Source organism: Sus scrofa, chromosome 7, assembly GCF_054392235.1.
Source record: "Sus scrofa isolate SSC_HxYL_T2T_F1_AM1 chromosome 7, Sscrofa_HxYL_maternal_Yorkshire_Landrace_v2.0, whole genome shotgun sequence".
Lineage (NCBI taxonomy): Eukaryota > Metazoa > Chordata > Mammalia > Artiodactyla > Suidae > Sus > Sus scrofa.
In genome coordinates, this window is record NC_139389.1 from 90,833,390 (window position 1) to 90,849,018 (window position 15,629).

General features: G+C 36.5%; 2 protein-coding genes and 1 long non-coding RNA gene across 3 annotated transcripts in view; 2 read left to right on the forward strand and 1 right to left on the reverse strand.

Moving 5' to 3' along the window:
* Nucleotides 1-15,629, reverse strand: part of LOC146401763 (uncharacterized) — a 909,931-nt gene that overhangs the window by 366,410 nt on the left and 527,892 nt on the right. The gene's annotated exons all lie outside the window — the stretch shown is intronic.
* LOC100155398 (olfactory receptor 4F6-like) lies at nucleotides 1,249-2,202 on the forward strand. The gene has a single exon (XM_001924491.3). The coding sequence runs from the start codon at nucleotides 1,264-1,266 to the stop codon at nucleotides 2,200-2,202; it is 939 nt and encodes a 312-aa protein (XP_001924526.3). The 5' UTR covers nucleotides 1,249-1,263.
* LOC100155397 (olfactory receptor 4F15) lies at nucleotides 13,536-14,474 on the forward strand. Its single transcript, XM_001925009.3, has one exon. The coding sequence runs from the start codon at nucleotides 13,536-13,538 to the stop codon at nucleotides 14,472-14,474; it is 939 nt and encodes a 312-aa protein (XP_001925044.3).

The window sequence follows — 15,629 nt, forward strand, 5'->3', positions numbered from 1 at the left end:
AATCTTTTCTCTGTCCACTTTGTTCACATGCATGCATAAATTTGGCCGGAGATCTTTTTTCCAGTAGTAGAATAGCTGAGTCAAAGTATACAAGCATATGAAATTTTGGAAGGTATTGCCAAATTGGTACATATTTTATCCATTTACTTTCCTGCCACCAGTTATGAGACTACCTTTTCCTCCATTTCCTCTGAATTTTGTCACATGTTTAAATGTCTGTCAGTCTGATAAGAAAAAAACTAGTGTCGTTATTTTTAGTATGCATTTATTTAAGTCAGAATGAGATTCAGTATACTGAATAAATAATAAATAAAATGCATACTAAACATACACATATATTGTTATATAAGTATATACACATTTAAGTATGTAAGTACACACATATATTGTTAACAGAGCCATGTGTAAAACCTCTGATATTTTCACTCTTTCTCTTCTACTTGGGATTTATGACTCATCATTGTTGTTCTGGTCCAACATTCTTTCCTCTCCCACTCTAGTCGGAATCCCCTCTGCAGAGCCCATAATTGTGTCACTTTCTCTGGCACTCATCCGCCCTCTGTGGGATGATAACAGCCATGTTCTGGCATCCTCTACTCCCATCTTTTCTTCATTCATTTAAGTAACTATTTTGTCATCCTAATTTACAAATATGAGAAATTTCTCAGGTCTTAAAAAAAGCACTGGAGTTCCCATTGTGGTTCAACAGGTTAAGGATCCCATATAGTGTCTACGAGGATGCAGGTTCCCTGCTTCGCTCAGTGGGTGAAAGATCTGGCATTGCTATAAGCTACAGCACAGGTCACAGATGATCTGGTGTTGCCATGGCTGTGGCATAGGCCTGGAGCTGAACTTGCCAAGGTGATCACAGATATGGTATCAATATACTGAGAAATGCCCAGAGTATAAAACCCAGGCACTTAATAATAATTTCACATAGTTGAACAATCTATAAAAGCCTTTTAACTTATAGTAACTTGAGACATGACTGTAAAATAACAATACAAAAATACAACAGAACTTTCCATCCAAAGTAAAAGGATCCTTATTTTTTGCAATATATTTTGGCAATGAAATATACAACAGAGGAATATGAATTGCTTCCTGACTGAAATGGTCTCCAGAAGCACACATCAGCCTTTGTCCAGTTTTCTGACAAGTACTGAACTACTCAAGATTGAGATCGATGCCATTTCTCCTGAACCTGTTTTCCTTACTCTCTTCTTTCAGGTGACAGGAGAGTTGTCACTGCAAACAGAGGCAATGGATAAAGCCAATCGCTCTGTGGTGTCTGAGTTTGTGTTCCTGGAGCTCTCTGATTCCTGGGAGATACAACTCCTTCTCTTCCTCTTTTCTTCTGTCTTCTATGTGGCAAGTCTGATGGGAAACCTCCTCATTGTGTTTAGTGTGACCTCTGACCCTCGTTTACATTCTCCCATGTACTTCCTGTTGGCCAATCTTTCCATCATAGACTTAATATTTTGCTCATCCACAGTTCCCAAGATGATTTATGATCTTTTAAGGAAAGATAAAACCATCTCTTTTGAGGGCTGTGTAGTTCAGATCTTCTTTATCCACGCAGTTGGGGGCACCGAGATGGTGCTGCTCATCTCCATGGCCTATGACAGATATGTGGCCATATGTAAGCCTCTCCACTACCTGAGCGTCATGAACCCACGAAGGTGCATTTTATTTCTAGTCACTTCTTGGATTATTGGCCTCATTCATTCAGTGACTCAATTGGCTTTTGTTGTAGACTTGCCTTTCTGTGGCCCTAATGAATTAGACAGCTTTTTTTGTGATCTTCCTCGATTTATCAAACTTGCTTGCATAGAGACTTACACATTGGGATTCATGGTTACTGCTAATAGTGGCTTTATTTCTGTGGCATCCTTTTTAATTTTGATCATCTCTTATATCTTTATTTTGGTGACTGTTTGGAAAAGATCTTCAGGTGGTGTATCCAAGGCCTTCTCCACTCTGTCAGCTCATGTCACTGTGGTTGTTTTGTTCTTTGGGCCATTAATTTTTTTCTATGTGTGGCCATTTCCCATATCACATGTGGATAAGTTTCTTGCCATCTTTGATGCAGTTATCACTCCTTTTTTAAATGCAGTTATTTATACTCTTAGAAATAAAGAGATGAAGGTGGCAATGAGGAGATTATGCACTCAGTTTGTGAATGACAGTAAAATCTCTTAAATAGACTAAGCGTGTATAAAAAGGCAAAATACTCTAGAATTTCAGAGGGATATGAACTAAATAAGATATGTCAAATTTAACCAGAATGTCACCACCTACTAGTATGGGTTCTTTCTGTCCTTTTTCTTCCTACCCAGATTGAATTGTGATGTGAATCTCTGAGCTCTGCTTCTCTAGGAGATTTAAGACTAGAGGTCTGTCTTTCTTAGCTTGCCAGTAACCTTACTTTTATATAGTGCCAAATAGAATTAATATGAACAATCTCTTTTGAAAGTCAGTATTGGCTTATTATCCACTTTCTGTTTTTCCCATGTTTAAGTAGACTGTCTTATTAATTCTTACTTAACCTTTTTTGCCATACTATACAGTTAATTTGTTTTGTTTTGTTTTCTTTTCTTTTTCTTTTTTTTTTTTTTTTTTTTTTTTTACTTTTTAGGGTCAACCCACAGCCTATGGAAGTTCCCAGGCTAGGGGTCAAATCTGAGCTATAGCTACCAGCCTACTCCACAGCCATGGCATGGTTAGGGTTAGGGTTAGGGCTAGGGTTAGGATCCAAGCCACATCTGCAACCTATACCATAGCTCATGGCAACACTGGATCCTTAACCCACTGAGTGGAGCCAGGGATTGAACCCAAGTCCTCATGGATACTAGTTGAGTTTGTTACCACTGAGCCACAACTGGAACTCCCTGATTTGTTATCTAGCTTTTCAACATATCATCAGTTAGCTTCCTTCATTATTCTGTTGCTAATCTGATTTTTCAGGGTCCAGTAAGAGTACAGAAACGATACAATTTTTTTTAACAGAAAAATTTGATGTAAGGAATTGTTAACTAAGCATAAATTTGTTAACAAGTTTTTTGAAAAAGAATGAGATCTAAGACATCACAACATTTGTGAGAAGCAGCTTTCACCCTCTTAGACGGTGAAAAATGGGAAATAAAGGGAAGAAATTATAATTATTTAAACAGAAAAACAGAGTTCCCATTGTGGCTCAGCAGGTTAAGATCCAGACATAGTGTCCATGAGGATACAGTTTCCATTCCTGGCCTCACTCTGTGGGTTAATATCCATCATTGCCACAAACTGGAGCATAGGTCCCAGATGCAGCTTGAATCTGGTGTTGGCATCCCTGTGATCCAGGCCTGCTGCAGCTCCTATTCTGCCCCTAGCCCAGGAATGTCTATATGCCACAGGTGCATCCATAAAAAGAAAAAAAATAAAAATTGAAAAACAAAACTTAAAAACTATTAAAAGCTTGGCATAAGGACCTGTGTAGCTGAAACCCAAATATGAGGAAGGTAATGTGGCTTGAAGCATCTTTGAGCTCAGAGGAGATCCTATAGGCAGGGACATAACCAATGAGAAGGGATTCTGCTGGTTAACACAGGTATTCCCAAGGAAGGAATGATGAGATGAGTTCCTCTAATGCTGGAAAACAGCAGCTATCTTGGAAAGTAACCACGATTGCTAAAGTGAAGGGTGTGGTTGGGTGATGCTCACAGGCACAGTGAGCAGAGAGGAAGCCCACAGGCAGCAAATAGGAAGGAGTGCTTTTTCTTCCTCCTCTAATCTTTCAATCACCTTCTAGGGTCCTCTAATGGCAGATCTGGCACCAAAAAAAAAGAAATTAATTTTCAGAGCTCCACCTTCTGCATCACACAATGTAGAGAGGTATCTTAGATCTGAAAGATAATAAATTATCACATGCACTTACTTAGAAAATTATTAAAATTCAATTAGGATAATATGTTTTAAATTTTAAACAAAACTATAAATCATCTCACACACAAAGTTTATTTTAGAAAATCTCAGGTAATGGAAAATTAACTAATTAGGTCAAATCATAAAAGTTATATGGAAGATCCAAATCTAGACTCTAGGTTGATAAACTCCTGGTCATTGCTGTCTTCTGTCATTTTTAGATCATGTTTCCTCAATTGCTAAGTCTCATGTCTCTACTGGACAATTAATTCTTCACTTTCCTGCACCATTATATTATTCACCACGTGCCCTAAATGGGCATTTGACAAATAGCAGAATTTCAACATATGTTCGTGAATGATTTCCATCCAGTAAGTCTATTCAGCCCATTTTATATTTCTTCTTCTGATCATTTTTTTTCTTTCTTTTTTTTTTTTTTTTTTTGTCTTTTCTAGGGCCATTCCCACAGCATATGGAGGTTCCCAGGCTGGATGTCTAATCGGAGCTATAGCCACTGGCCTACGCCAGAGCCACAACAATGCAGGATCTGAGCATCTGAGCCACGTCTGCAAACTACACCACAGCTCACGGTAACACCGGATCCTTAACCCACTGAGCAAGGCCAGGGATCAAACCGGCAACCTCATGGTTCCTAGTCAGATTCCTTAACCACTGAGCCATGACGGGAACTCCCAATGATCATGTTTTTTTTAATAAAGCTTTTATTTTGGCATAAATTTAGATTTACAGAGAAGTTGCAGAGAAGATACAGAAGGTTCTTAGTTTCCTCTAATGTTATTATCCTAAATTTTCATGGTACATTTGTCAAAACTAAGAAATTGACGCTGATGCATTACTACTAGCTAAACTCTAATTGTATTCAGATTTCACCAGATTTGCTATTAACATTCTTTTCCTATTCCAGAGTACAATCTAGGACACCATGTTATGTTTAGTTATGTCTCCTCTGGTTTTTGAATTTCTCAGTTTTACCTTTTTTATCATGGCTGTATATTGGTCAGGTATTTTGTTGAGTAATGTGGGTTTGTCTGAAGCTTTTCCTCATAATTAGCCTGGTATCTGGGGTTTTTGTAAAGAATAAGAAATAGGTGAATCAGGCTTCCTATTACATCATATCGGGGATTGCATAACATTTATATGTCATCGTAAGTAATGTTAGACATGCTCAGTTGGTTTATTATCTGGTCCTAATAAAATAGAACTGACTTAATAAATGTTTGCATTCTTTCTCCCTTCTTGAGTAGTCATTCCATTCTTCAATGGACTTGACAATGGTTTATTATGATTTTTTGTGCATGTAACATATATTTATTGTAAGCAAGACTTTATTTCGACCCATTCCACGTTGGTTAGACTATAAAGACAAGCTGTATAAGTGATTGTCCTCTTCTCTTTGTCCTTCTTTGATTCATTTACTCTTTTGATTCCATATGGCATCCTTCACCGTTCTCTTTTTGAGTTTCCTGGTCTTATGCCTTTAGAATTGATGTCTTTATCTTCAGACCTTCAACTTAGTTTTCCTATGAAGTTCTCATTGGGGTGTCACTGACGGTGTAATCAATCATTTTAGCCAACTCCTTGTGCTGTGCCCCAACATTTCATATAGGCTCTCTAGTATAATTCAACTTGAGTGGACATTTGACTATTTTGTCATGAATCTTTGACACACACTGTTACCATAGCAACACAAATTAATGACAACTCTCTGTACCTTCTGCCTGGGGCTCAGAACACTGAAGGGGAAAATTTTCTTTTTTCTCCTTTGATATTATTTCTAGCACTGGAATTTATACTTTAGATTAGCCACCTGCTTCATTTGTATTGTTTTTCTGTGCCATAAAAGTAATTAAATAATGATTACTAGTTCAAAAGTGAATGATTTTTACTGCATCAAGAGAAATGATTATGGTCACTACTGATCTTCAGGGAGACAGGTGTTAAGACCTGTCTGTCACTAGGTGCCTATTTCAGATGTTGATTTTAATACAGTGAAGGATTCAAAATATGAAATAACTTCATGGTATAGGCACTGACTCATCACAACATATACTTGCCACAGAGTTGGAACAGGGTCCTAGAGACTCCTGCTTTTCCAGGTATTAACTTTTAGTAGCTGACACATAAGGAATTTGGAAAAGGATCTTAGGTGGCAGGTGAAACCTCAAAGGACTTGTGACAGTGGTTGTGTTCTAATCAGTGGGCATGTTTTTGGGGTTTTAGGAATCAGTTTTATCAAACAACTTTGTTCCAACTGAATGTTAACATTACTGAGATGTGGAAGTTGAAGAAGTTGGAGCAGGGCATCCGATGCTTGGGCAGTCATATGCAGCAGCCCTGAAAACCGGGTGTCTGTCACTAGGTGATCAGATAGGCAAAAGGTAGTACATACCCACTGGATTAGTATCCAGGATTTGGAAATAATAGACTAGATATACACATGGCAACATGGTCTAAGTGAAAAAAGAATTCAAATAATATGTATAAAAATGTTTTATATGAATAAACATACAAAACAATATACATGTTTTAGAATAACACATTCAATACTGGGACACGTTTTTTAAAAACTAGAATCATTTCTTCTGAGAGAAAGAGATTGGAAATGGAGTTTAAAGTGAACAAACAAGTAAAACAAGAGTAGGGCCCTTTGTAAACCAATGCTGGTAATTTAGTATGGACTGAGGAATATGATTACTTCAATGTTCTGTACCTGAGGCTGAAGACAGAGAAACAAGTCCTGTTACTTTTTCTTGATATTTTGACATTAACTTCCTTATTCATATTATTCCTACCTCCAAATGACAGGCACAGTAAAGGACAATGGAGTAATTTTAATGGCTGGATTTTTTTCTTTAAGTTCAAGACATAGATATTAGGCCCACTTGAATGTGGGAAACTGTACAAGTAGCTTTGGAAGAAACAAATATGAGTTAGACAAAGCTTATATCTTCAAAGTGCTTATTGAAATGTGGTAAACTTATTATCTATAAAAGTCACATTAAAAACTATTTTTAGAAGTTCCCGTCATGGCTCAGTGGTTAATGAATCCAACTAGGAACCATGAGGTTGCAGGTTCGATACCTGGCCTTGTTCAGTGGGTTAAGGATCCGGCGTTCCCTTGAGCTGTGGTGTAGGTCACAGATATAGCTTGGATCCTGTGTTGCTGTGGCTCCGGCATAGGCCAGCGGCTACAGCTTCGATTTGACCCCTAGCCTGGGAACCTCCATATGCTGTGGGAGAAGCCCAAGAAAATGGCAAAAATACCAAAAAAAGGTTTTTTTAATTAATTTCTTGTTTATTTTTTCACTTGCCTAGTTTTTTGATGTATAGAGAAATTTTATGTTTTATAAAATTATTCCATTATTATTTCTATGAAGCTTTTGGAAAGTGAATATTATCAAATTACCCAAGGAGTCTTTCATTCATCATTATGGGATTTAAATTGGCAAATAAAATGACAGATACTGAATTTTGTAGAAATTCCAGTGTCATTCCTCCCTCTTGTTACTCACTTTCAACATTTCCCCCTTTGTTGCTTTGATCACAATGAATATATTTTTATAAGACCATTTCCTTGACTAATTGACTTTACTTTTACAATCCCAGGTCACTATAGCATTATTTGGTCACTATCCTCTAGTGAAGTTAATTAGCATCCATTTTTAGAAACATTTTATATACCTCTGTGTGCTTGAGAAAATAATCTGTAAATAGCTGCAGGGAATGGATGGCGTGAAGTTGACAATAGGAGAAAGATATTAAACTAGATAAACTTCAGTGACAAGGAAAACTCAGGTAACAGTTTGATTTTTGTTTATATCATTTAAGGTTTGGCTTGGAAGAAGGAACTAGTGAGATGATGAACACAACAGGAGAATAAATATGAATGGTTGCAAATATGGAGAAGAATTAACCTTAATATTTAACTAGGACTTGGGAGTGACTTGGAGATCCCAAGGTGCAACCAAAGATGTATTGCAGAGTCTGAAGTCCACACTTTAGTCAGAACCAAGATATAGGTTATGTTCTTAACTGTACTAAAGAATGTTTAGGGAAATTTATTAGCACTGAAAGTAAGACAAGTGTGGTTCTTGCAGTCACAACAAGCTTGTTATCTGTTTTACTTCAATCTTTAAAGAACTAAGGTAAAAAGAGGAGAAATTCCACTGGATACTAATGATAAGTGAAATTTTAAAAAATAAAACCCTGATTTCATAGAATCAAGGTGAAGAAAGAAAGATTGAAAACTTGCTTAGAAGAAAAATATCTATTAATAAAACTCATCCTGCTAAAATAATGTAGTTTCAGTGAAAATTAGGTGATGAACACAGAGGGGGGAAAAAGTAGGAAACTAAAAGTATAATGTTTAATAGTCAGCAAGCAAACATCCTGATTTTGTTTATATTTTTAAATATTTATTAGAATTTTTTCCTAGCTCACTACAGTAAGATGTAGTGAAATGGGGGCAGTTAGAGTCACAAAGATAAAAGGATAGAAATGGATGCTATGAGGAAAAGCCAAAGGAATTAGGGTTATTAAAACTAGAAGGTACAGATGAGTGATTTTTATTTGTTTAACCAAATTCAAGGACATTAAACGTTTATCTGGAAGAGTTTCTGACTTCTTTATATCCACAGAGAAAGAATCAAGGGCTTAATTGAAAGGATGAGAGATTTTCTTTTTGTAAAGAAGAATCTTTGGATGATTATGTTAATAAAAAAGGCAGAAAACCAAAGAAGAAAATGACCTTCCAAATTTTGTAAACTGAGGAAGAACTGACTTGTCCTGAATGGAGAAACAAAGGAAAGGAACTGAATCAGAACATATTTCTAGATCTTTCCGGGTGACTGAATTTATTCATTGAGGATAATGAGCATTTCTCTGTTTTTTTTTTCCAAAAATTTTAAGCATAATTCTATTCTAAGGATTGCCCAATTCTAATTCCAGAGAGATCAAGACATTTAAATGACAGTTCCATCAAATGCTGCAGAATCTGGATTTGCCACATATTGTAATCATTTTAAAAGTCTAAATAAATGATGGCTATAAATCTTATCATAATTCTTGAGAGTAATAGCTACACTAAAATTAGAGAATTCAAGGTGATATCTCATCTAATGGCAATGATCTTGGGAGAGTACATATTTTTTGCATGGAAAGTCCAGGATGCCCCAAAATGATCAAACACCCATATTCTAGCTTCTCCCACTAGAAGCTATTCAGAGACTGAACTATAACTCAGAGACATTAGACGGATAGTCAAGATTCTTAAAGCTTGAAGACAGGAGCTGGATAAATTTCCAGATATGCTGATATTTGCTATTTCCATTATTTTGTCTTCTTTGCTATTGAAGGGATTTTCAAGTAGGTACATTTTGTCTTTTACTTTATTTCTCCTTTTCTCAGCTTTAACTCTCATTCTTAGAGTCTCTGTCTCAGGCTGAGCTCATCTTCTCTTTACCGATCTTCTGCAGCAACCTATTCAAACTAAGCTTTCTTGGATAATGAATCAGAGTTAAAATGGATCACTTCGTTGTCATCAAAATCTCATTACCTGCATGCACAAGATCTCAGCAAAGGAAAGTCACCTGGTAACATATTTGTCTGTAATAGCTTAATGAAGTACCTTTTCGCTTGGTAATGTAAGTAAAACTAGGGGATCTAATATGTTAGCTTAAAGGAAAACAATTCTAATGCTAAGTGCTAGTAGAAAATAATTTGGAGCACTGAGGCTCTTAAGACTGCATGTCTAAACAAGCTCCCACTCTACTATCTCTTCCTCTATCATAATTTGCCATCTAACTGACTCTCTTCATCTCCTCCTGCATTCAATGATTCAATTTTGTTTTGTATTTCTTTCTATCAATCTTATTTCTGATTTTTAAAATGTATTTAAACTACTTTTTTAAAAATGTCCTTCTTGCCTCTGGCTAGACTCTGTAAATTAGTATAAGCTTCACAAGGAATCTCATTTTTTTCCTGACTAACCCAATAAATCCTCTTCTAGTTTTGCTAACTCTAATCCTCACATATTCATTAACAGTCAAATTTACCACCATTTCTTTTGCTAGTCTCATTTGTAATTTTTTGCTATTCAAATTTCAATCTGGAAGAAGCACCACTTATATTTTCCCTTCCAAGTATTTTATTATTGTTATTGCTACTTCATGAAAGCCTTAAAATACTATTGATGAGAAGTATTTTTCCTTTAGTGATCAGAAGGAATTCTTTTTTATTATTATTTTTCTGCCTATTCCTAGAGAAATTTTGATTAGTTTGTTCATAGTTCATGACATGGAGGTTTGGTCTTAAGTCATAAAATTGTTTATACAACTCTTACTTAAAGCTGTTCTGATAACCAATGGTCCCATTCTGTATATGTTCAATTTCTTCATTACTTTATTCCACATGATTGATCTCTTCCCTTTTTTATCACTATATCAACATTAATTAGGAGAATAGTGGGCACTTTAGACATGCTGCATAAATATCTGTTGAATGAATAAGTGAATAAGACAAGAAATCTTCCAGCATCATTTTTGAATTGCTTTTCAGTTAGTCCAAAGGATTATGATATATAAAAGCTGCCCAAAGTTTTTTTATAATATATTTGGGGAGGTAAAACTCATGAGTATTTATTAGAAAGCCACTAAAAATTAGTGTGATAGAAATTATTGGTGAAGATTCAGGTAAAGGAAGCAGTCTGAATCTTGAGAAGAGAATGTCTAAAGGTAGAAATTGAGCTAAAAGCAAGCAGAATGTTTGAGAATCCCCAGATATGTGATGACTTAATAACATTTATTCTAGTGTTTTTATCCTTTCTAGAGAAGGAAGTACTGTATGTAACAGACCAAAATTGCTTTTTCTGTCATGAATAAGGACCCCTCAGTGATGAAATTCTTGCCATGCTGTATCCCCAATGACTGCAATGGTGCCTGGCATTTTGAGCACTCAAAAATACTTATTGAATTAAGAATCAAAAGACATCCAGAGAACAACTCCAGAGTCAATTATATATCTAATTGCCAAAGAACATAAAGGTTGGCTGACTATCATAGGCTCCCTGTCATTGCTGGACATTAGTTGTTCAAACTCAGTCCTAGATGTAATTGCAATCAGAAGGCACTCATGTGTAGTTTCCGGGACAAGTCAGGATGCACCATTTGTCCTCCCTCCTTCAGTATCTCTCTACATTTACGACAGGCTATCTGAAATTTCTTTTGTCAAATTTATTGGTTAGCTTTAAGATTTTCCTTTTTTTCCTAAATTATTTGCTTACATGTGAGAAAGTTGTGGTATACAGAAAAATGGCCCCCAGAGACATCCATGTTTTAATCCCTGGACCTGTGAATATGTTACTTTCCGTGGCAAAAAGGACTTTGCCGATGTGATTAAGAATTTTGAGGTGGGAGTTCCCATGGGGGCTCAGCAGAAATGAATCTGAGTAGCATCCATTAGAACACAGGTTTGACCCCTGGCCTCTCTCAGTGGGTCAAGGATCCAGCATTGCCATGAGCTGTGGTGTAGGTCATGGCTCAGATCTGATGTTGCTGCGGCTGTGGAATAGGCTGGTGGCTATAACTCTGTTTCAACCCCTAGCCTTGGAACCTCCATATCCTTTGGTATGGCCCTAAAAAGACAAAAAAAAAAAATTCTGAGGTGGGAAGTCTGTATCAGCCCAAAGTAATCACAGAGGTCTTAATACGAGGAAGGCAGGAGGGTCAGAGAGGAGATGGGATGACAGGCAGAGTTTGGAGTGATGTACTTTGGAGAGGAAGGAAGGGGTCTAAAACCAAAGAATGCAGGTGATCTAGGAAAAGGCAATGAAATGGATTCTCTCCTAGATCCTCCAGAGAGGATGCAGCTCTGCCAACACCTTGATTTTAGCATAGAAAACCCATTTTGACTCGCTCCTCTCCAGAACTTAGAGATAATATATTTTCATTTTTTCAGCCACTAAGTTCTCATAATTTGTTATTGGAGAAATAGGAAACTAGTACAAAGGCTATTAAAATGCAAAGAATTTTCAGCAAGAGTCAGGGGTTCTTGATCCTAGTATAAACTCTCACCGGTTACCTTTGTGATAATAAGCAAATAACTGCCTATATTTTATCCTATGTAAATCATCTTACTGGTAAAATGTAGATATTGTACCAAATCATGAACACACCATTAAATAGTAGAACTCTGATGGTTTATCTCTCCCAGTTCTTTACTTCCGAAGGATTGTATTTTTTTCTTTATCTTCCCATGCTGGCATCTGGCTTATATTCTTTTCTTCTTTTCCTGGACATTATAATTCAGTCATCCTCCTCTCTCAATTACATACACAGACATTATATAACTCTTTTCACCCAATATTTTATTTCTATCACACTGTAATCATTCCAAATGTATTTGGGATTTTTGGGGGGGTTGTTTGTTTTAATTTTATTGGAATATAGTTGACTTAAAATGTTGTATTAGCTTCAGGTGTATAGCAAAGTAACCAGTTATACATAAACATATATCCATATATCCATAAACATATATAAACATAAACATATATAGATATATACCTTGTTGTGTTAATCACTATTGGTGATTGTAATGGAGGTTGGAGCTACTCCGATGAACCAGACATGATTCCTGTACTCAAGAGCTATGTTTTAGTTTGTGAGATGGAAATATATATAATTATGAGAGGCAGAGTAAAATAAATGCTAAGAGTGCAAAGGGAGCACTGACACTTGGGCAAATTTGGAAGATTTCACAGGGAGCATCAAACCTAGGATGTTGACAATTGGATTTTGTGACTTTCTTATAGAATGAGAGAAATTTGGAAGGAAGGAAGGAAGAGAAAGAAAAAAGAAAGAAAAAGAAAGAAAGAAAGAAAGAAAGAAAGAAAGAAAGAAAGAAAGAAAGAAAGAAAGAAAGAAAGAAAGAAAGAAAGAAAGAAAATAAAGAAAAGAAAGGAAGGAAGGAAGGAAGGAAGGAAGGAAGGAAGGAAGGAAGGAAGGAAGGAAGAAAGAAAGAAAGAAAGAAAGAAAGAAAGAAAGAAAGAAAGGAAGAAAGAGAGAGAGAGAAAGAAAGAAAAGGAAGGAAGGAAGGAAGAAAGAAAGATAGATATAGGAAGGAAAGAAAGAAAGCTTTCAAGATTCATATTGATAAGTGATAAAAGTGACTTAGATAGCTGTATGCTGTGCATGAGGAACTTAGGTGGCTCACTGAAAAGCTGAAATCATACCCATTCATAAGAATTCATAGTCAAAATGTTTGAAGATAACCTCATATGTTATTAACATAGAACACACTGGGCAGGAAGAAATAGGAAATATCCATGTAATCCTAGAGGAAAGCAAAGGGGAAAGAGGCCCAGAAGAAGAAGAATTTAGTACTAGTAGTTTGGAAAATCGTAATGCCTTATGGGAACCAGCTGACTCCTCTAAGTAGAAATCAGGTATGCATATTGTGAAGATTACTTGCTTGTGTGAGATGTTAATATGATAGTTGATGTTTTCATGGACTGAAGGTGTTCTTTCTTGAATACTAATACTTGCCTAGGCAATGTTTGTTCATTTTCCTTCTTCCTTTAGGTAACATGAAAACTGGTCCTGGTGTGTGAGGCAATGGATGTAAGGAATCACTCCATAGTATCAGAGTTTGTATTCCTGGGGTTCACCAATTCATGGGAGATCCAGCTTCTCCTTTTTGTCTTCTCCTTTTTGTTCTACTCTGTAAGCATGATGGGGAACCTTACCATTGTGTTCACTATAACCTTGGATTCTCATCTGCACTCCCCCATGTATTTCCTCCTGGTTAACCTTTCAGTCATTGATATGGTATTTTGCTCAATCACAGCCCCAAAAATGATTGGCGATATTTTCAAGAAGCACAAAGCCATCTCCTTTTGTGGATGTATTACCCAGATCTTCTTTAGCCATGCTGCTGGGGGCACAGAGATGGTGCTGCTCATTGCCATGGCCTTTGACAGATACGTGGCCATATGTAGGCCTCTCCATTACCTGACCATCATGAGTCCAAGGATATGTCTAGGCTTTTTAGTGACTTCCTGGATCATTGGCCTTATCCATTCAATGGCTCAATTATTTTTTGTGGTGGATTTACCTTTTTGTGGCCCGAATGTATTAGACAGTTTTTACTGTGACCTTCCACGTCTCCTCAGACTTGCCTGCACAGACACCCAGGAGCTAGAGTTCATGGTAACTGTCAACAGTGGGCTCCTTTCTGTGGGCTCCTTTGTCTTGCTCATCATTTCCTATATCTTTATTCTGTTCACCATTTGGAAACATGCTTCTGGTGGTTCATCTAAGGCCCTTTCCACTTTGTCAGCTCACATCACTGTGGTGGTTTTGTACTTTGGGCCACTGATGTTTTTCTACACATGGCCTTCTCCCACATCACACCTGGATAAATATCTTGCTATTTTTGATGCATTTATCACTCCATTTCTGAATCCAGTCATCTACACATTCAGGAACAAAGAGATGAAAGTAGCAATGAGGAGGCTATTCAGTCATCTTGTGCATTACAGGAATATTTCCTGAGTAGATAGCTATGAAGATACGGACCTATAAATTCTCACTCATGCTGGTTGCAGAAATGACATTGTGCAATTTCAGAGAAATATTCAAGACTTAGGTCATCTTATATGCCTAGAAATATGCTGTTTCTTAAACTATGGTATCTATTAAAAATTGGTAAATTAAAAATGATGTCATTCTTTGACACTCTGTACATCAAAGTGTTAAAAACCAAATCATATGTCCTTTGTAACCTACATGGTCTAAGAGAGTGCCGTTTGTATAACTGAACAAATCATCAAATTTTATTCTTTCCCTTTTTTGAATAAACTGTTGATAAACTAGACATTCTTATTTACTTTCATTTGTTTACTACCTATACTGACTTTAATTCTCTTTGTTCCTACTTTGTTTGCTTCTTATTTCTGCACTTTATACATATTTTGCCTCCTTATGAAGCTTCTCTATCTGATAGTCTTGGAAATTGTCAATCATGTGTTGGAATATTATAATTTAAAGCTAGGGTAGATTACCAGCACCATTAGTTCCAACCCCCTCAATTTCTCATGCTAAACTCCAGGAATCAAGAGCTGACTGCAGTTTGCCAAAGGACACACAGCCAGAAATTACCAGAGAGAGCCAGGTACCAGAAGCCATACCTCTGGTTGCCAGGCCATTGCCCTTTCACTTTCTTTTTTATTTTTTATTTTAATTTTTTATCATTTATTTATGTATATGTTTTTTTCTACTGTACAGCATGGTGATCCAGTTACACTTACATGTATACATTCTTTTTTCTCACATTACATGTTCCATCATAAGTGACTAGACAGAGCTCCCAGTGCTACACAGCAGGACCCCATTGCTAATCCATCCCGAAGGCAACCTTCTGCATCTATTTACCCCAAACTTCCATTCCCTCCCACTCCCTCCCCTTCCCCTTGGCAACCACAAGTCTATTCCAAGTCCATGATTTTCTTTTCTGTGGAAAGGTTCCTTTGTGCCATATATTAGATTCCAGATATAAGTGATATCATTTGGTATTTGTCTTTCTCTTTCTGACTTACTTAACTCAGGATGAGAGTCTCTGGTACCATCCATGTTGCTGCAAATGGCATTATTTTGTTCTTTTCTATGGCTGAGTAGTATTCCATTATGTATATTTACCACATCTTCCTA

What these genes read in the sequence shown, in the direction of transcription:
- LOC100155398 (XM_001924491.3), top strand. Translation starts at nt 1,264, where the DNA reads ATGGATAAAGCCAATCGCTCTGTGGTGTCTGAGTTTGTGTTCCTGGAG.
- LOC100155397 (XM_001925009.3), top strand. Translation starts at nt 13,536, where the DNA reads ATGGATGTAAGGAATCACTCCATAGTATCAGAGTTTGTATTCCTGGGG.